Source organism: Rhea americana, unplaced genomic scaffold (assembly GCF_003343005.1).
Source record: "Rhea americana isolate MKP2758 unplaced genomic scaffold, rheAme1 scaffold_47, whole genome shotgun sequence".
NCBI lineage: Eukaryota > Metazoa > Chordata > Aves > Rheiformes > Rheidae > Rhea > Rhea americana.
The window spans coordinates 3,553,007-3,573,715 of record NW_028186612.1 but is presented as its reverse complement, the minus strand read 5'-3'; the positions used below and the strand labels follow the sequence as shown (position 1 = coordinate 3,573,715).

The 20,709-nt window shown below is 47.5% G+C and overlaps 1 protein-coding gene across 12 annotated transcripts; it reads left to right on the top strand.

The window, feature by feature from the left end:
• The first annotated feature begins 6 nt into the window (after positions 1-6).
• LOC146589308 (cryptochrome DASH-like) lies at positions 7-20,561 on the top strand. Of its 12 annotated transcripts, none has more exons than XR_014897211.1 (14): positions 7-172; positions 380-552; positions 2,356-2,449; positions 3,592-3,722; positions 4,606-4,754; positions 5,164-5,252; positions 6,356-6,429; positions 8,200-8,289; positions 10,334-10,413; positions 11,808-11,867; positions 12,609-12,766; positions 13,053-13,665; positions 14,743-15,060; positions 15,570-16,220. XR_014897211.1 is itself a non-coding variant. In XM_085316473.1 (14 exons), exons 1-14 carry the CDS (start codon positions 107-109, stop codon positions 19,960-19,962), a joined length of 1,566 nt encoding a protein of 521 aa, XP_085172599.1. In that variant the 5' UTR covers positions 7-106; the 3' UTR covers positions 19,963-20,561. The 12 variants fall into 12 exon arrangements, 2 of the variants coding, with proteins under 2 accessions (XP_085172599.1, XP_085172598.1); XR_014897213.1 differs by having other exon boundaries at positions 14,743-15,669; positions 15,771-16,220; XM_085316473.1 differs by lacking the exons at positions 13,053-13,665; positions 14,743-15,060; positions 15,570-16,220 and adding exons at positions 16,524-16,643; positions 17,873-18,049; positions 19,858-20,561.
• Positions 20,562-20,709: the final 148 nt, after the last annotated feature.

Below are 20,709 nucleotides of genomic sequence, written 5' to 3'. Positions count from 1 at the left end.
AGGGAACCAAGCCGGGTTGAGGGAGGACCGGGCCGGGCCGGGCCGAGGGGGACCGGGCTGAGCCGGGCCGAGCGAGGCGGGTGCGCGGCAGCATCCCCGCGGCGCCATGTCGGCGGCGGCGAGGACGGCGCTGTGCCTGCTGCGCAACGACCTGCGCTCGCACGACAACGAGGTAGGGCCCGGCCCGGCCCGGCTCGGCCCGGCCCGGCCCGGGACCCGCCGCGGGGCCTCGTGTGACCACGAGGCAGCACCTTCCCCTTCCCCCCCATCCCTTAATTTCTCCTGAAATCCCCCCAAATCCGGCCCCGCTTTGCCCTCTCCCTCCCCACGGAAAGAAATTGCTGCCAAATGGCGCCGCGGCCCCTCTCCGTGCTCGCAGGTGCTGCACTGGGCCCAGAGCAACGCCGAGCACGTCGTGCCCCTCTACTGCTTCGATCCGCGGCACTGCCGGGGCACCCACCGCTGCCGCTTCCCCAAGAGCGGGCCGCACCGGCTCCGGTTTCTCCTGGAAAGCGTGAGAGACCTGCGGGAAACCCTCAAGAAAAAAGGAAGGTAGCCGAGAAAGCTGCGCACCCTCGTTTTATTTTCCTTCTGTTTTTTTCAAGCCGCCGGTCAGGCCCGTAGGGTGCTCGGGGCTCTGATGGTGGCAAAAACCATCTGGCGGAGAGCAGCAACCCTTCGGTCAGAGCCGGCGTCCCGCGCCGGTCGCTCCCCGGACCGCTCCGAGGCATCTGCAGCGGAGCAAAGGGCTGTTTGCTGGTCAAGGGTTTGCTTTCGTGGCTCACCCACCACAGGTGGGTTTCCACCTTGAGTGTCTCCCTCAGAGTCCTGCAAAACGGCRGCTACGCTAACCTCAGTGGCGTCCTTCCTGCCCTATCTAGTAGGGTTTCCCTAGGARTTGGCTTGAAGCCCAAGACAGGCCAGCGTGGACCACGGCTTGTGAGACCAGAGAGTTAACTTKGTGCATCCTGTCCCACTAAATACATCCTCTTTGATAGGATACGCTACAGGAAGGGGATCTTCAGGGATTCCCCTTTCATTATGCCCTGGAAAACTAGGTAGACCAAGGCCTGAAAGTCTGCATGTGAAGGAATCCCCTTACCGGATAACCCTTGGCTTTGCTTAGCAGAAGATGCATCAGCTGGCCTGTCTTCTGGCAGGTCAGCGCAACATCGGTAGCAGAAACAAGAGAAATGGCTCTGGGTGTGCAGTGCAGTGAGGGCTGTGCAGATRGTGAATGTTACGGGAGACTGGGTGACGCACCTGAGCAGTGGGTGTCTACGTCTTCACCCTCCAGTGAACAGATTTGGAGCTGCTGTAATGCTTCTCTGTCATTGTTAATAAAGGTTGGTCTTCCGCAGTGAGAGAGACGCGTGGTTTTGAAGAGCTAGACTAAAACCTATGCTCCATTTTTATGGCCATGAAGAGTCTTCTCATTACAATAACAGAGCAGACAGAAACCTCCTCTACTTCCAGTCTGTGGTGCWCCCTACAGGCAGGTTGGTCTCTGCTTTCCTATGGGAAGTAAAGGGAACAGCTGCCCCCAGAGCACTCCTCAGTCCTGCCCTCCTTAGACCCACCCTGTCTTTGAAGAAACCTTTCAGTCATGGTTTAAACTGTTCTGGCAGAAACACTTTATTAGCCTCTCCAGCAGCTTCTCCAGGATGGACTTCTGTTATATTACACTGTGGTTTGTGTGTGTGGCCCGGAAAGGGAGGGAGTCTGGTATCGGGCTCCTCACAGGACTCCATACACCCAGTTCTGACCAGCTTTCTCACTGTGGCACCTCTTTTGATTTGGACGCCCGAGTACACAGCTGGGCAGTCTGTGGGGTTGTGAGGTGGGAGACAAGTTGTGACTATGTTCCTAGTACATGAGGAAGGAAACCCCCTGAATGCTCCCATGCAAAGGKGGAGGGGGAGGCTGCCCACAAGCCACCACTACCTGTTAGGGGGTTTGAGACAGTAATGAGCCCTTGAGTCTCAGCCTCAGAGTGTGAGGTGGAACAGCTAACTTCAACTCTTAGGTGGCAACCTGGCTTTGCCACCCAGTCACCCTTTCTAAGGCTCCTGGCGTGTTTGAAATACATTCAGTGCAAACTCTGCCCCAGTGGCTTACAAATTCTGTTCAGTGGGTCCTAAAAAATGTGAGCTAGGTGCAGAAAAAATGAACAAAGAGGACAAAGGTGAGGAATAAGTAATAGAAGCAGTCGGGTCCTAACTATCTACYTCTACATCCTCTCTGTGCTCTGTACAGAACCTAGTACGCGGGTGTCTGGGCTAGGACAAGGGGCTTCTATACAAATAAATAAAAATAGTATCAAACCTAATTCAGACCAATCTTCTGTGTTTGCAGTACACTGGTCGTGAGGAAAGGGAAGCCGGAAGATGTGGTCCGTGATCTAATTATTCAGCTGGGCTCCGTGACTGCTGTGGCTTTCCATGAAGAGGTAAAGGAAAGATTTGAGTGACGTTGTTTAAAGATAAAATTGGTGAGGTTTCTTCCACAACCAGTTGGTGATGCTGGTTTTGTACGTTGTGCAGAGCCTTCCTTGTGTGTGGCATTGTTAACCACAGGGGAACTGGCCAGGTCCCGGGGTGGGGGTTGTGTAGGTGGGAGGCCTTGCTGGATGACAGCAGCTATTTGTGAATGATTGCTTGCAAGCAGTGTGCCTTGAGGAAGGAGGAAGCACAGTTTCTGGCAGCTGGCGTTTTGGATCAGGAGAACAGAGCCCATTTCTCCTCCTGTCTGCTGCAAGCTGCTCGGTGTTAGCAGAGTCTGGGCCTGAGAGCAGTCCAAGGCAGGAAGCACTCTGAGAGCTGCACTCCAAGCATCCCWGTTGTAACTGAGCAGCCTACATATCCTGTAGTGCCTTGCTGCAGGCAACACTGGATTTTGGTGTAAGAACGACCATATGGGATCAGAGAAAAGRCCATGTAACTCCATAGTCTTTTTCCTGACAGTGGCCAGTAACAGATGTCCAGGGAAGACTATACCAGCAAGGTCAGTCTGTAAAGATACTTCCCCTGAAAACTTTCCTACTCTCCAAGAATTTGCACTCAAAGGCTGCTTGAGGCRAAGACAGTGTCTTAATATACAATAAATCTTAACAGATATCTTTTCCATGTATTTGGTCACTTTTCCAATACAAGTAAACTTTTAATATCTGGAGTGTCATGCAGCAAGGAGTTCCAMAGTTTTCACTGCACACTGGACAGTGAACCAGCTTCTCTCTTTATTTTGAATATCCTTTTGTTAGCATTGAATGTTTTCTCATTTGTCTCTTCCTGGAAAGAGTTTGGGCTAGCTTATTTGCTTTACATTGGTGCCTGGGGTTGGTRGAAAGTATTCTAAGACATCTTGGCAGCTCCCTGTGCATGTCTCCCTCAGATTCTAGTGTCAGGTCTACGTATGGAGAGTTCAAACACTTRTTGCATTTGCAGAGAGTACCCAGAGACTGTTTGCATGCAACTGTCTCTGACTGGGTGAAGCTAAGTGTGGAGATGAAAGAGGAGGACAGGACCAGGGTCTGTGTGCATGAGGGAGCCGAAACCATGCAGCCATGGTCTCACCACATGTCCTCCTTCCTAGGCTACAAAGGAGGAGCTGGATGTAGAGGAGGAGCTGTGCAAGGTGTGTGGTCAGCATGGAGTGAAAATCCAGAAGTTCTGGGGATCCACACTGTATCACCGGGATGACCTTCCCTTCAGGCCTATAGCCAGGTGGGATGCTCCATGACACCCCTCACCCCTCTTCTGCCACATTTATTGCTTACTGAACTGCACAGGGCAGATCTAGCCATCCAGTTCCACTGGGAAAGGACCYATTAGTTCATCTGCATTTATATAACAGTGATGTGTACATCAAGGGAAAAGGGCATGTTCATCCCTCTCTGCCAGTAGCATTTGCTCATCAGTATGCATCAAGATGAGAGGCTTTTTTGATCTTCGATTGAGGGACTAATTTCTCTTCCTCCTTCCCCCAGTACAGTTTAGATACTCATTCTGCAGTGCCCAGAGACCCTGTGGCATTGGACTGAATTATCCCATCTGGCTAAATGCAGATGTCTRTGAGAACAGACCTCTGCATGTGGGCTCTTCACCCTTGGCTCCTGCAATAGTTGTTGGAGATCTGGCTTGTGGAGTTGAGTGATTCATGTTATCCTATCRAAGATCTATAAAACAGGGCAGAGGAATCAGGCCATAAAAATGCCTGTTTCTCTCCATTTACTGTAAAGGAAGCCTGAGGCTGCAGACCTGTATGGTGCAGGAGTATGGGCAATCTAAAGTTAGGTGAGGTAAACCTCACCTAATGGATTGTCTCATTAGGACATTCTATAARTCCCTCTTATTGAAAAGGCACCATTTTCATCAGAAGCAAACAAAACCTGGGTGAAAGACTGAACTTCTGATTGCTGCTATCCCCAGGGGAATCTACCTCTTTTGTGCCAGGTGATGTACAAACATGTACCAAAAATACGTACACTGCCCTCAGGAGAGTGCAATCRGAGATGCTAATCCTCCGTCAGCAGAAGCTAACTGGTGCTGTGTGGAGGGGCCAGGATAGCTGTCTCCCGAAGRTCTGATTGCACTGTAATCTGCGCAGGTTGCCTGATGTCTACACTCAATTTCGGAAAGCCATGGAAAGTGAAGCAAAGGTACGACCAACGCTCCAAATGGCAGAGCAGCTGAAGCCTCTGGCTCCAGGGGTGGAAGAAGGATGTATCCCTACAATGGAGGAGTTGGGACAGAAGGGTGAGAAAACCTAATTTGGCAGCTGCCCCTAGGAAATTTCTACTGAGACATGTCTCTGACTGAGCAGCAGAGGCCCTCCAAGGCAGTGAAGGCTCTTCAAGCTGTAATTCAGCATCTGTTCGCTCAGACATCATATCAAACTGTTGGCAGGTTGAACGTAAACTCCCTGCGTAGAGAAGCTGGCGTGGCAAGCCCTGTAGTGTAGTGGAAAATATCCCTTTAATCAATATTTTGAATGTGTTTAATATGGCCCTTCTTGTTTCCAGAGATCACTGGGCACAATGATTTATTTCCCCAAAGCAGATAGCCCCAATGATGAACTCCTCTAGTTTTTATGCTCCCTACGTTTGAGCTGCTTCTAAGAGATGATTTTTCTTGATAACAAGCTGATGGTTATTTTCTATGGCAGATTTTGTAACTGATCCACGAACAGCCTTCCCCTGCAGTGGAGGAGAGACTCAGGCTTTAATGAGACTACAGTATTATTTTTGGGACACGGTAACTCTTAAATTTCCTTCTCTGCATCATCCTCTATGTACATATGGCTATACAAGTGGGTGAGGCTGCAATTTCATTTCCTACTAATATTCCTTAGCTCCTGTATAACACTTTACAAAGGAGAGAATTAGCGTTATATTAGTTTTTCAGAGAGAGAAACTGAGTCAGAAAGAAGTCGTCCAGGCACTGGGATTATAATTTAAGTACTTGTGAACCTAATTTAGTGGCCAACAGTCCTGAGACTCTTTCTTCCACCAACTTTTGGGAATTGGGGCAATCTTTTGGCTCCTTTATCTTGATTTACCCTTATCCCCAGGTCAGCAGCAGTTTAGTTCCTCCACTTTGGAGGAGTGAGATGTGGCCTGAGGGCTTCAATTGCAAGGGAAGTGAGGAACAACTGACCCAAGCTGCTGCACWGTGTCTCCATTAGCATGACTTCAGGCAGTGCATAGTTCCTGATCCTGGCCAAGCATGAATACAATCAGTGCTGGAAAACCTGTTGCCTTTTTGTAAGGCCAATGTTTTCAGCCCCTGGTGGTCTAGAGCAGCCCATTTGCAGTTGTAAACTGCAGGCAAGGGGATCAGGGAGAGATCAGGGTTCCCTATAACGGCCTTTGCACTGGCAGTGGAGTGTCCAAAAAATGGGAAATCTGCACCCAGCCGTGACTGAGGGTGGCCCAGACATAGCAGCGATTCCTGCAGCTGAGTGTTGGATGCTGTAGGACACTGAGGTGGACCCTGCTACCAGTCCCARTCTGGCTGCAAGTGGCACCTTTAAGTGGATTATTGATCCAGAGTGAGACCTGTGCAGGCAGGGAGGAGCACAGCCAGATTCATGGCRCTTGTAGAAAGCAACGTGCCAGAAGCTAAAGGGGGAGCATGGCTTGTGACAGGCACCCCAGAGCTAAAAGGAAAACTGCTGGCCTGATCCATTCCGGTGTGCTGGAGGCAGTAGTTTGGCAGCTCTGTAATCCTCGCAGGCAGCCATGAGAGGGAGCCTGGCTCTGCCAGATTGCTCTGGCTCCCATGACAGCATGAGAGAAAGCATGTTTTCCAGGTTGTATGTACACTATTAACATCTTATGTCCTTATTTCTTGCACAGAACCTTGTTGCCTCTTACAAGGAAACACGGAATGGACTGATAGGAATGGATTATTCAACCAAATTTGCACCATGGTAAAAAATCTATTGTTGTGAGACTTTAAATAAGCTCCCTCTCTCCCCCACTTCCAAGTTGATACTACCTGTTGGCTGAACACTCACATGGCATGGATAAGGGTCTAGGGGTGTGATCCCCTTGCCCTGAGCTTTTTGTTTGGGGTAGAACAGTCGCAGAGCTGCTCTTTACTGCACTCCCAGCCATCAGTTCCTTGGGAACGTTCTTGCAACTAGGAATTTTTGAAGTGTAGCAGTACCATGCCAAGTACCCAGTGTGAGCAGGGATGTGAGCAGGGCACTGGAGATGCGTGCAGCTTGTCTTTGATTTTGTGCTGCTTTTTGTATCAAGAGTGGTTCAGAGCAGGCAGGAAAGAAATGTAGTTTTGCAAGCAGCATATTGACAGGGCTGCAGCAGAACTAAATCTAGTCCTGGTCTGCTGAATCCTTTGGAGCAAGTCACGTTGCTTCACTGCTATTCCATTTTTCTATGGAAATGAAGGGCCACTTCTGATCATTATTGCAAAAGAAGCTCTTGTTTGTTTAAGTATGATGACTTCTAATTAGGAGCTTTAGTCTCCAGTGCTGGAAGGGACAGAGTTAATTCCAAACTGAACCTGCTGCAGCAGAACTCAGTTTAGCCTAATGCTGAGAACATCTGGAGCATTTSCCTGACAGAATTACAGTGTGAAATACTTTTTTTTTCTGGGGCTGTTACTGGTCAGGATTTCTTGTTTTCAGGCAGCCTGTGTTTCAGTGGATGCAGTGGATGGCTCCACCTGGTGGCACCTTGGGGTCCTGAGACCGCTGGCACTACAGGAAGTTCTTTAGCTGTGGTGGCCTCCACTCCCGCTTTTCCAAAGTGGTCATTTRCTTGTCCAGAGCAGAGAGCCCTGATGTATCTGCATCAAAGTGTTCTTCTGTCAGAGAATCAAAATCAGAGCTGTTCAGGTTGCARCCAGTCATTCACATCTCATACAGGCCATTTCTAAATGCTAGAGTTTGTTAACAGTTATGGAAAAGCTTTCCAGATCCCTTCTTCCTGCTCTCCAGAATTCATCAGAACATTAAATGTTTCCATGAGCTCTAGTGAGAAATTGCCTCGAAATACATTTCTGAGAAAAAAAGATGAAGGTTATTTCTTGGCTCTCCCCTTGCAAAAGATTAGAATCTACAGGCTCTTTTCTGTCTTYCATAGCAGTGATCTGGAACAAGTGGAAGGAGCTCAGTGGGTTACAAAGCTGGGGTTGGGTTCAGTTCCCTACTTTTCCTAGCCCGTCTGAGATTTTCGGCAAGTCCTTTGCCTTCTGTGGGTCATGGTTGCTCAGATGAGGCGCTAAAGTAATGCAGCAGTAGGATCTGTAGACATGATAAATAGGCTTGTAGTAGAAGAAAGGCTATTGAACAGCTAAAGCAGACAGTGGAGAGGCTGATATTTGGGATCCATTTCWGGGTTCGTTGTTGATACACTTAGTCACTGGCTGGTAGGAGAAAGTCTTTAAGACGAAAGTTGTCAAGTTTCTGTAAAAGGATCTCTCTTGGTAGCTTGGGGTCTACCATAAMAGTCATCTAAAACAGGAAGGAAGGGCTGTGATTTTTGTTTTTGCTTGGAGTTGCAAAAACATCATGTGACTTGATGAAAGTCTTTGGGAAGCCCATGACAGGACTGCAGTCTGAGCTAAGGCTTTGAGGCAGCAACTCTAAGCACAAAACTGCCCCTCCGCTCCCAGTCTGCAGATGTCCAGCTATCAGTCCCTTGTTGCATTTTAGGCATCTTCCTTTTGCTTTCAGGCTGGCATTGGGCTGCATTTCACCTCGATACATCTATGAGCAGATCCAGAAGTATGAAAAAGACAGAACAGCAAATCAGAGCACATACTGGTATGAACCCGCATGATCACTGTGGCTTGTTTTCTCTGAAAAGCAAACTGGCATCTCATGCACAGGAGAGAGAGATTTGTTAATTTTCTCCTTAATGTTTGGTTTTCCTGTGCCCGCTGTCTAGTTTCTCTGGGTTGCACTGCACTTCTGTTTCAGTATGGATTTATTAGCCTGCCTTTGGCATCCAGAGCTCTCGGCACTATGCAAGTCAAGATTGTTAATTGTCATTAGTATTGCTGGGAAATTGTGGCTCAATTTTTAATACTGATCTATGGAAATCAGCATCATCCCTCTTGGAACTGTTATAATGAGCTAGATGAAAAGGAGGAAAAATGACTTGCAAAGAAAAGCCAAAGGATTTCTTATCACGATGATGTGAGCAGAGTTTCACCCAATATTTAGCTCTCAGACACTGTGCGACTTGTGCAAATCGCAGCGTGTCAGAAGCACCGCAGGAGCTCTGGCCGCAGCCCTGCGAGCAGCCCTGCKCTTGCTCAGCTGCCTGGCTGCGATCACAGCTCCATAGCAAAGGGAAGAGTGGACTTAGAAGTGGGCTTAATGCATCCAGCCTTCCCATRTCCTGCTTTACCTCACTACTGGTCGCTCATCAGCCTGCTGGTTGTACTGGGGGAGCCTGYGCTGCTGGAGGACAGTTGAGGTCAGTGCATCTGTCTCTGAGCTGTCCTTTGGCTTGCTCRTATGCTCCTGATCCACACAGACACAGTGAATTAAAGCCTGGACCCATCTAAAGTACTGAGATAAGAATTCTCTCTTAGAGGGATTGAGACAGCATGTTAGTGCAGGCTACAGTGATGGCAGTGAATTGGGTATTGAGGATACGCTCAGAGCCACACTTAGCTAGTAGTGTGGCTGAAACCCCCATGAGAGATGGAGAGATCACTTGTACTTCATCAGGGAGCTGTTATGGGAAAGCAGGTTCACATCAGAGCCTGGTCTGATACTAGACCTGCATGGAAAAAAACAAAACAGAAAGTCCATGCAAATTKTAAAACTGTGTTGTAAAACTGGGGAAGAACAGGCAGAACATTGCCAACAGTCATGACCAAAATACTCTGTTTTATTGAAATTTAAATGACAGATAAAATATTGACGTTCTRCCTGTTTATGTGTGTACTTTCTTTTTCTTCAAAGAGAATTAAAAGAGGAARGATTTCAAGAAATGAACATACTCAATTCCCCCTTCCCCCCTCCATGTARTAGCCAGCCTGCCTGTAGCCTGGGTGCCATGGTGGTCAGAGCATTTTAAAGTGACAAATGATGATAAAAAAGAAGCTGTCACGATCCCAGGCAGTACAGTCACTGTACAGGCAACACAGTGAAGCACAGGTCTTCGGTGGCTGCTTACRAGGGGCTGATTGAATCCCTGTGTCAGAACTGTGGTTTTCAGTATTTGGGACAGTTTGTTTTATAGTCAGGATTTCCAGAGAGATCTTGTAAGCTGAAACATCATCTGAGCAGCATATTCTCAATATGCCAAATTGCTGAAGCAGCTCTCAGGAGGCTGAGGTGCCATCATTCTTTTTAATATAAATTCTTCTTATAAATTTTCTGCAGGCCTAGCACCTGATCTCATGGGCGAGGCCATGTAAGCCCAGTTCTGAAAAATGCCTTTAAGTCCCTTACAGAGGTTGTTGCTTAAATCCACTCAGAGCTGGTAGGCATGTGCTGACGCGCTTGCCCACGCAGAAGTACAAAGCTGAATTAGGCCCCCACCCTGCTCTTTGCAGAATTATATCTCAGTAGAGATGGATCAGTAACATGTTTCCTGAAATTCTGCTCTCGCACTAGAGCTGAGGAAGGCCTCCCAAATGATGTGCGTAAAGTTTGCTTTTCATCATAACCATCCAAGTGCGTGTTAGATTAATAGATTTGGGGCAGAATCAGTAGCAGGACAAGGTAGGCGAAGCTGCTCATTATAAATAAAACTCGCAGTGTTATTAATGAAGGGTGCTATAGAGGCAAAATCCTAAATCAGTAATTTTCCGATCCAYGGTGAAAATAAAGATGTGGCTCTGTGTTTTAGGGTCCTGTTTGAACTGCTGTGGCGGGATTATTTCCGATTTGTGGCCCTGAAGTATGGCAGAAGGATTTTCTCACTGAGAGGTGTGTATGGATCACTGTGTTTGCAGGGGAAAGGGGCAATCACACGGCATGGAAAGGAAGAGAAGAGGCTGCGAGTGTTGCATTGTACGAATGCTTTTCTCATAGGCGTTGTGTCACTACTTTACAATGTTTCCAGGGTTGGGCAGGAGGGGAATTTGCATTATGTTATCAAGTCCTCTTATGGTGGGTTTATTTGAATACTCATTTGTGTTGCCAGTTTAATGATATTAGGCACTATCTACTGGCAACAACTGCTGTCCCTCACTTAGTGAACTTTCTGTTAGCAAAGAAGTGCCAGAACACTGTGGTGCTGGATGCTGTGTAGAAACTGAGAGAGTTTTGCCCCCCAARCTGATTAAAAACAGAGAATATTGTTGACTCATGTCAGTGGGAAAGGACAGCACAATAGGAATAAAGAGGCTGTTTCCGGAAACACTCTGGAGCCTTTGGAGAGGCTCAGGCTTCAGGACTTGCCAAAATTCACCAGAAAATCTGGGGCAGAGCAGGGACTGACCCAGCAATATGAATCCTGAGACAGCAGATATCTTCTCTGCCTTGCACTACATAGGAATTGGAGTAGGACTCAGCACCAGATCTGGTCACCTAAGTACTGGTGTCAACAAACAAATGAGGGTCTGAACTCCCAACAGGACATTGGATACCCAGCAGTGTTGGGTCAGATGCTCTCCGTGTGATTTAGCTGTCCACACCTAAACATACAGCATTCTTCCTGGCATCCAGCTGTTGCTCCAGAGGGGCACAGGTCTCTCTCTGGGCCTGTGGCGCAGCTTTCAGCCCCATCTGACTGTCTTKGATGCCCTAAGCATCTCACAGGGCACTGGATGCCTACAGTCCCCCTGGACTTACGTCCCTAGAGCAAGAGCCGAGTCATCCCTACTCTTTCCCTGCTGCTGTACAGAGCTATAATTGCCATTAGGGCTCTGCAAACACAAAGTCTGACCCCCACCTGCTCCTACCCGACTGCAAGAGCAAGGTGCTACCAGGTGCTTCTGCCAAGTAATTCTGGGCTCAGCATCTGATACAGATAGAAAAATTATATCAGTATTGTCTTAAAGTAAAATTGAACAAGAAAACATTAGCTTGGGGTAGGACACATCTCCAGCTTGTGAGATCTGAGCCACTTTTACATTAAAAAAAATAGTAGTCCAAGTCCAGCAGAGCTTTAGCATCTTCCGTGTGCATGCACCCCTTTGCCATACTTGGAAGGAGAAACGGATCTCTAAATCTTTTCAGAAGGAATGTGGCTTGTTTTTACTCTCAGTGASAGCTCTAGGTCCACCCTAAAGTCTTGTGCCAAGGTACCTCATTATTTTATTTATAACTACCTGTGTCAGCACTTGTCTTCATTGGCAGTTCATTTCTTTCTTCAACAGGGCTTCAAGGTAAAGAGGTCCCCTGGAAGAAGGACCTTCAGCTCTTTGACTGTTGGAAAGGTCAGTAGAGATCGCAGGTTCGGTCAGGCGTGCTCTTGGTTTGCACGTGTCTGCATGCTAACACCTACCCAAGTGCGAACTCCGATTTACGCAGATTTCCATTAATGCCCCACAGGTCTTTAATATCCTTGTTTTATAACTTTGTTTTCACATTAGTAACAAAGATAATATCTCAAAACAAGGAGGCACTAACAGATTAATGTATCAGGGTCTGAAATACACAGCCATATATCTTTCTTCTCTTTAATGTCATATGTGCCTATTTGCACACAGGTACAATAAATCTTCTTAACTATAGAAAAGATTCCACGCTTCTCATGTACTAACCCTTGGGGACTTGCCCATTACTTCCTTCTCTATCATTAGTCACCTTTTAAGACTCTGTTCTCAGCCCATCTCCGTGTTGATTGTATATTTATTTTGCTCAAATTCCCTGTAATCCACCTGAGTCATTGTTTTTTCCATTCTGATGATTTTTCTATACCTTGTTTCTTTTCTTGCCAAAAATTCTGCTCATTTAATTTGCAGTTTAATTTTCTATTTAATATCCAGTGGATCTTAGTGGTTCTGTCTCAGCTAAACCTCTCTAATATCTCCTCAGGAGAATGTTTTCTCCCTCCTGCTGCCTGTTGGCATTGTCTTTCCTGCTTGGGTGGCTGTGAACGTGCACCTACACGTTGGTTATACGTGCCTCTCYGAAAATGTCATCGCATCCCAGCGTTGTGCCTTCTGTCTCTGCAGAGGGCAAAACCGGGGTTCCTTTCGTCGATGCCAACATGCGAGAGCTGGCGGCGACGGGGTTCATGTCTAACAGAGGGCGGCAGAATGTCGCCAGCTTTCTCACCAAGGATTTGGGTCTCGACTGGAGAATGGGAGCGGAATGGTTCGAATACCTGTTGGTAAGACCAAGCCCATTGTGTGGCTGGAGGGCAGCTCYGCCTGATAAGGATACAGAAGGTAGTCAGTACTATTCAGGATGATATAAGTGCATGTATGCAGCACTTGCATATTACATACCTCCCAAAGCTCATGTAGGAAAAGGGAGCTTTGCTGCTGTGAAGTTGCAATCAACCAAGATTTAGATGTAGCTAGGAAGTTTGCAATGATGTTTTTGTTCTTTCATGTGTAGTGTTTTAGAGACCTGTCACACTTGAGAAAACTATAAAGCATATGTTATCTTAACAGTGCTCTAATTTGCTCACCCCAGAGGCTGGGGAGGAGGACAGCCCAGAAATAGAACATAAAAATAAGTACATTTTGTCCAGTGAAGCCAATGTTGGCACAGCATCTTTGCATTGATTGCTCTGGACAGAGAAGTCTTCTAGCCAAGAACAGGCAAGTATGGACAATGGCTGGATCAGCTTCCAGAGGCCTCCACCCTGGCTGGAGGCACCCTTCTTCACCCTAGTGAGTCACAGGCCTCCTGGCCAACTGGAGCACCAGTTCAATTTGTTTCTCTTATGCCAATCAGCAGTCATGCAAGCTCAGTTAGACAGCAGGGCTGCTCCMCCACCCCTGGCCTCCACCGCTCCTTCACCTGAGGGCCTTAACAGGCTCACTGCCCCCAGTTCATTGGCTTGGACGGGAGTATGGCTCTGTGTATCTTTGCTTCGTTGTCATTATCTCCTCTCTCCTTTAGTATTACAAAGMTGAGTTGTGAAAACTGATGCTGAGGAACTGAAATTCTTCATCAGAATGGTACAGATGTAATAAGACCAAATATTAGCATCAGCCTCACATTGAATTTCTGGTCTGTGAGGTACAAAAGGCTGTTGATAATCACCTTTTCCAGTCACTGGTATGATTATAGAGTTATGAAGCCCAATCACCYTGTCACTATCTGCAGTTAAAAGATCCTTTTCAGTTTTGGGCTTCCTTGGGGCTGTGCTCCGACATGGCTTTGGCTGCAGAGATCTGCAGGAAGACCTGGCTGCTCTTCCCTTTGCTGTGATTCACATGAGTACCCTGAGCAGAGGTGGGCTTGCACAGTTGCACAATGTGGTCAAGATTCCTTCAGGATCCTCCAGAAAGTAGTGCTGGTAGCTCCATGCAGTGATGCTTTTCCAGATGAGACTTAGGGGCCCCAGCGCATGACACTAGAGGACTTATTTTGGAAAAGCGGCAGCCTTATCCTTCATATTCTGGCTAGATTTTACCTTGAGTATATTTCTTCTGCAGTTTCAGTGGTATGTAAAAGATACCCTGCCTACGTTAAGCTTCTGATCAAGAAGCCAAGTAGGGGCTACATTTCAGTACRGATGATGTAACTCCTGTAGACTAAATGCATTGTGTGCGCTGCATGCTGATCCTCCAGAAGAATGGTACACCACTGCTGAGGTACATACACAAATGTGCAACATGTCTGCACRTGCCTGTCCTGCAGATTGAGCCACTAGGATCATTTTTGAATGGTTTGTGATACCTGACTTCTGATGGCATCTATCAGCTATTTTTCAGAGCAGTTACAATGGTGACTTCATTTCACAGTTTGATGCCTGTGAAAGCGAGCCTCTTACTCAAGGCCACCAGTGATCAAAGTTGGGCATCAAGAACTGAAGCTGTGCTCTGACCAGCAGGCAGCCTCACTTCCTTCAGATGGGAGCTTTTCTTGCTTGGCAGTCAGACCCAGATGGGCATGGGAGATTCCAGGTCCTCCTTCCCAAATGAGAAAGACCTGGATGGTCTCAGGCTGGAAAGATGCTCCCTGGGTTAGTTGCCATTATTCATGCAGGCATGAATGTTAACAGCCTTGCTGGAAGTCTGATCTGGCTCTCTTTGCAGTAGACCTTTCAGAGGGCACGAAACAGCTCATTGCTACTCTGCAGGTTGGCCTGGCACTGGCTGGACCTTGTGTCTTTCTATCCTTTCCTTTCAGCTTCTGTCACACTGATACATCACTAAAGAGCTCTAGTTCTTTAACCTGGTTTCTCTCCCAGAGTGACACAGAGGAGGCATCAGTCTGAGAGGGATATACAGGTATAGAACGGTACAGGCTAGTACAGAGCTGAAACTGGGGTTGTGGCTACAAAAAGAGAAAGTGATGCATTTTCTCTCATACTTTCCCCAAAGGTCCACAGAGTGTTTGCTTGTGCCTGTGAAGCAGGGGATGTTTGTTGTCCTCACAAGGCAGGCAGAGAGCCTAAGACATGCTCTCCAAAACCTGCTGAAGCAGGGGAAAGGCAGGATCCCTCTGGTATGCTGAACAGAGAATATTTCTCAGCTMTGATTTCATGCACAGGGTCAGACCCCAAAGAAAGGGAGGGAAACGAACAGAAGAGAATTGCAGGAAGGAGCAAGGCCAAGGGGCAAATGAGCCTGCCTCCTCCAGTCCCTCTTGGGCTTGCCCTCACCTCCTACACATGCTTTCCTGCATGTTAATCGCACAGTCGGGCCTCCGATGGCATCTCTCTTCCCCTCCTTATCTCACTAAGYGGAGGAAGTGCTGCTGAGAAAGGGAAGCCTGGTGCACAGCGAGCACAACTGGCTATCGATCACCCCGTGGCCAGCTCTTGGCTGGCTTTGCAAAGAAAGGGGGAGGGAACATGGCACAGTGCGTTCCCCTGCCATGTGGGTGCATTGATCGCCCCGCTCTGAGGGGTGGCTGTGATTTTGGAAGCGTCGCTCTGTGSCCTGGGTGTTGCTGTGGCTGCAGTGAAGGGAGCAGAGAACAGCACTGAACTTGTCTAACAAGACTCTTCGCAGACTCTTTGCGCCAGACTTTCGCAATGCGGACATCTCTCCTGGGAGCGCACAGAGATCCCCCACCCAGTTTGCTCTCACTGCCGCTCCCCTCTTGAGCTAGGTTTGAATTGCCCTATGACTGTGAAGCTTTTGATGTTGGATTTAAGCCACCGAGCCCAGCTGAAAAACAGACTGGACTGTGTTCTTCTCTCTCTGTTACAGAAACCTTGCTCCATTTTACACAAGCATCTCTGAAAGTCTTTTATTTGTTTAGATGTTAGAATAATTTGACTGTACGCAGCCTACTGAGTATGTCATGAGAACTGATGTTTCCATAGTAAARCACCTCTCTCTGCCAAATCCCAGTGAATTGAAGCTGATGGCCCAAGGAAGGTCAAGTGTAGCAGGGAAACAGCTGCTGTATTGGTACTGTTGGTATCTTCATAAACTCTGTGTGGTCACTCTATATAATCTGGGTTAGATTTTTCTCCCATCCGCCTTATAGTATCTGCAGAGTTGATTTTGCTAGCCCCTGGTATCTGGGTAACAGAGCAGGAAGAATTTTTCTACAGTATATGAAATGTAGTGGGCTACTGATTCTTGAATAAGAGCACTCMAAAGCTAGGGCTACTTGTCAAATGTCTTGAAGTCCACCAGATGACAGCAGAAAGAGAAGAATTAAAAAAAATGAGAAAAACAGAAACTTCAGTTGGACTTTACCCATCTCCTTGACTTACTGACCATGAAGTGAAGTAGTCTGGGAAGCTGTCCCCAGCTGTGCAAAACAGTCGTGCAGCCTGGTCCTCTTTGGAGGCAGATGGCTGTGTCTATGTGGGAGTGCTCTGACACTCCCACGTGGGACAGACTGATTCTCACGCAAGCGGTTATCCCTTTGAGAGAAGGGGTGYATGGGGAGAGGAGGGTCACCAAGAGCAAGCCCAGCTCTTCATACTGTTTTCTTCCTRTGTGCTCAAGGTGGACTACGATGTTTGTAGCAATTATGGCAACTGGCTGTACAGCGCTGGTATTGGCAACGATCCGAGGGACAACAGGAAGTTTAATGTGATCAAACAAGGCCTGGATTATGATGGCAACGTAAGTCTTGTTTGGCTGCCTTACAGCGAGTAGTGCAGCAAAGCACCACACGGGTGAAACCTGATGAAGGTTTAAACAGGGTGCTCATGTAAAAAATGTCTGTTGATGCTCATGTGAGAAATGACTGGTGAAAGCAGCAGTATAAAACATTAGGGAAGTGACTGCATCAGACAAAACAACTGAATCTCAGTTACAGGACCAGTTTTGACTTACAGTCTTACAGGGAGCATAGAGGGATCTTTCTGCATTCATATGTGATAGTCCCAGGGAAGAGAGGCCAATCTGCTGTGTGGATACTGCAACAAGAAAAGTATTTTCTTGCCAACAGTCAGGCAGGTTTCTCACTGTTGTGCAGGAAGACCTGACGTTTACAGTCTGCCACTGTCCCCAAAGAGAGTGGTCTTGCAATGGCAAGGGCCTTGCCATTGGGCTATGTGGTTGGTATTTCATCACCATTTCTTCTGGTTAACAGCCACATCCCATCAATATCTCATACAGCCATCTCCTTGAGCACAGAGCACCTTCTTGGAGAACTCAGAAGTGATGGATAGGAGAGACTGAGCAGCTCACCTGGCACCAAGGGAGTGGCTGGAGACTAGTTAATGCCTGTAACTTTTCTGACTCTCCTATGCAAGTGATAGGAGCAGATAARTTGTCCTTTGCATGTGCTTAGCTGCTGTTTATGTATTGAGTTAACTGTTTCCACTCCATTTCTTAGCTTCATGGCAAGATGGCAGTGTTACCTCTCTGCAGTGTAGCTGACAGGGCATAGGAAGGAATCAAAGCTTAGTCCTAGTTGGGGACACAGCAGTAGAATTTATGGGAGACTTTTAGGGGCGAGAGGGTTTCATCTTGCCAAGCACAGAGATGTGCACCCTGGTGTCCTTCACAGTCACTAGAAAGAAAAGAACATCTTGGGAGTGGTTTTATCTCACCCTGTCCTAAATAGGGCAGGTGAACCAAGAAGCATCTCTGTTTCCCTCCATTGCCTGCAGCRGGAGCTTGGGAGAGGAGCCCCAGCTTCAGTGTCTCTGTGTTTCGGCACTCATTCAGGGTTGAGGGGTGTAACAGGAGGGTCTAATGCTTGACAGAAGTAACTGAAACTGTAGTGTGCCAACATTTTCACCTAGAAGTCAGGGTTTTTTTCTTTCATCTTAAAGAAGACCCTTGCTAGGAAGCATGTACTGATCACTAGTGAATATATCCCATCGCTGTGGTTCTGTTTGCAGGGGGATTACGTCCGGCTGTGGGTCCCAGAACTACAGGGCATAAAGGGAGGAGATATCCACRCACCTTGGGCCCTGACCAGTGCCTCTCTCTCCCAAGCGGGAGTAACTCTAGGTGAGACCTACCCATGGCCAGTTGTGACGGCCCCAGAGTGGAGCAGACACATCAGCCAGAGGCCTGTGAGTACTGGGAAGGTTTGGGGGCATGGGGGCAGGGGCCCAGGCAGCTGCTCTGTGTCTGCAAATCCTGCTACATTTTTCAGATACAAAGGTTAAAAAAAAAAAAAAGGTGTAATCCAAAGTCACATTACCTCGCAGAAGAGGGTGGTCCTGCTCTGCACAAGAACTGYGCCTGTGCCTGTGCTAGTGAACTAAATACACCTGAGGCCCAGGCCCAGGTGTTACGCAGGCTGTTAAATTGTTAGCGGATTCCCTGGCACTACTTTAGCCGAGGCTAACCAGCACCTTCCAGGACCAGTCTGGACACAGTCTGAGGGCAGCAYGTGCCAAGGATTGTCACAAAAGACTGGCTTGACAAAGCCACCCTGTGCCATATGGACAAAAGCTGTGCCAAGCTAGTTGGCTTTACAGCTATAGAATGGACCCATCATGCTTTATTTACTGTTTTGCGCATAGCTTTTGTTACTCGTTTTTTTTTTCCTCCTGCATATCTATAGTGCCAGATATACCAGTTGTGGTGACTGATGTGAATTTTAGCTGCTTCTTTATCTCATTGGCCCTGCAGACCTAGCAGGGCTTAGACAGAGAGCATGTCCTCTACTGCATCCTTCCCTGCCCTCCAGACGCTGCCAGCTCTGGCAGCCCCATGGCCAGCCCCGAGGGGGCAGGTATCTCTGAAGGCCTCCACTGGCCTGAACACCCCCTTACACATACGGACAGAAGAAAGCCCAGTGTGATGCTCAGTTCCCACTCTGTGCGTGTGGTGGGGAGTAAAAATAACCAGCTTCCTAACATGCTTGCGTGCATCCAAACTGGAGTTACCAAGACCAGTGAATATGGGAACTGGATGCCCTTGGACTTTGCTTTTTAGGCCCTTKAAAATGGGGGCAGATTAAGATCTGGATCCTGTGAAGTGTCAAGTATGTCAGACTCGCATCTGTTAGCTGTTAGGTTTCTTTTCTTGGTGGAGATGGGTGAGGAAGGAAGTGCTCTGTTGGTCTGTGTGAGGGCAGTGATGGTGAAGGGGAAAGGGAGAACCARCTCTACTGTGTATTTCAAGGGGGGATTAGCATTTTGTCTTTCCCCATGCTTTCTCTCTGCCTCCTCCTAGATAAGGATACTTAGTGGAGGCTCAGATTTAGTTGTCATACTGTGTTGATGAAGAATGAAACGAGTTTCCATGAGGGTTTTAATTTCAAGGCCCAGTTCCAAAGTTCTCAGGCCAGATTMCTTCAACATGAGCGGGAAGCTTTGCTGAAGCAAGGACATGGGCTTCCAGTCATGCTATCGAAGAGCCTGGATTATCACCCTGTGTTTAAGAGAGCACACGAGATGAAAGAAATGACTTTGTGAAGGAACCCCTTGGTGAGGCACTGGTTTGACACAGTGATGAAACTTGAATCTGAAAAGCCCTTCAGCTGAGGAGGAATTTCATTCTGATCAGGTTTCCATCTCACCTCGGGCTCTGCGTGGCTTTCATTGCCACACTGTGCTTGTGAAATCCTAATGCTCTGTGGAGTYGGCCCAATGTTACTGAGGCCTGGAGAAGGACCTCTGTCCCTGTCCCCCTGCCCTTAAATTGAGTATCAAATATCTTTGAAATTACTGGCCCATATTGGAAAACCTATTTTCCTAAGTCCCAGACTAGAATTGTACTATAAGACCTCCCTCCCTTTTTCCTGCTCAGGGGGGTGAAAATGCCACGTGAATGTTTCGTTGATTAATATTGCATGTCGAGGTTGCTTTGTGATCAGATTTGCTCTTCAGCATCAGTAAATACCTCACCATTCATCTTTCATTTGCAGCAGGAAAGAGGTTCCCATCCCAAGGGGAGGAAAGCTCCTGCACACCCACCAATGCAGCACAAAGACAGAGGGATAGATTTTTATTTTTCTCGCAAGAAAGATCGATGAGAAAGGCGGTCCGTGTGCTTACTGGAGAGGAGCTCAGTGGAGCTTGGACCACTGAAGATGCCAAGATAATGGTTAATCTCCTTGAATCACACCTGTGCAAGAAGTATGGCCACAAGAAATAGGAACCTGCCTCATAAATAGTTCCAGGAACATCAGCTGGGCATAGATATTGGGAATTTCTGTATTAGCTCTGCTGATGATGATCTGATACTCAGTTTTCACTTCAGTGCTTAAATTGCTGCTGTGAGCTCTCAGACAGCTAGCGGGGTGCACTGTAGAAGTGGCTGCCCTTCACTGCGGGTCTGATTCCCATCAATAAATCTGTAAAATGCTTTGGCTGAAAGGGGCTGTATAGCTATTATTAATTAACCCAAACGGGGTGGCCTTTCTGCTGAGAGGCTGCTCTTGCCTTGCACTGCTGCTTACAGCTATTAAAGCTAGATTTCTACCTCTTTTAACAAACTGAAGAAGATGGCTTATTTGGAGAGTTTTTGGGTGGAAATATATTTGTACTGAATTTTCTTATGCTCACTTTTTTCATGTGGTAGAGCTTTAAGGACACTGATCATTACGCAATTAAAAGTTTTGCTACTGGCATACTTTATTTTCCTCATTTATGCGACAGAGATTTATAGATAGTCTGACACTTTAGTGTTTTTTTTTTTTCCCCATTGTGTCTTCTCTAGTACCTTGGAAAATGTGAAAGTTTTGCTTGAAAACCGGTCTGGAGTCATTGTAGTACGTGGG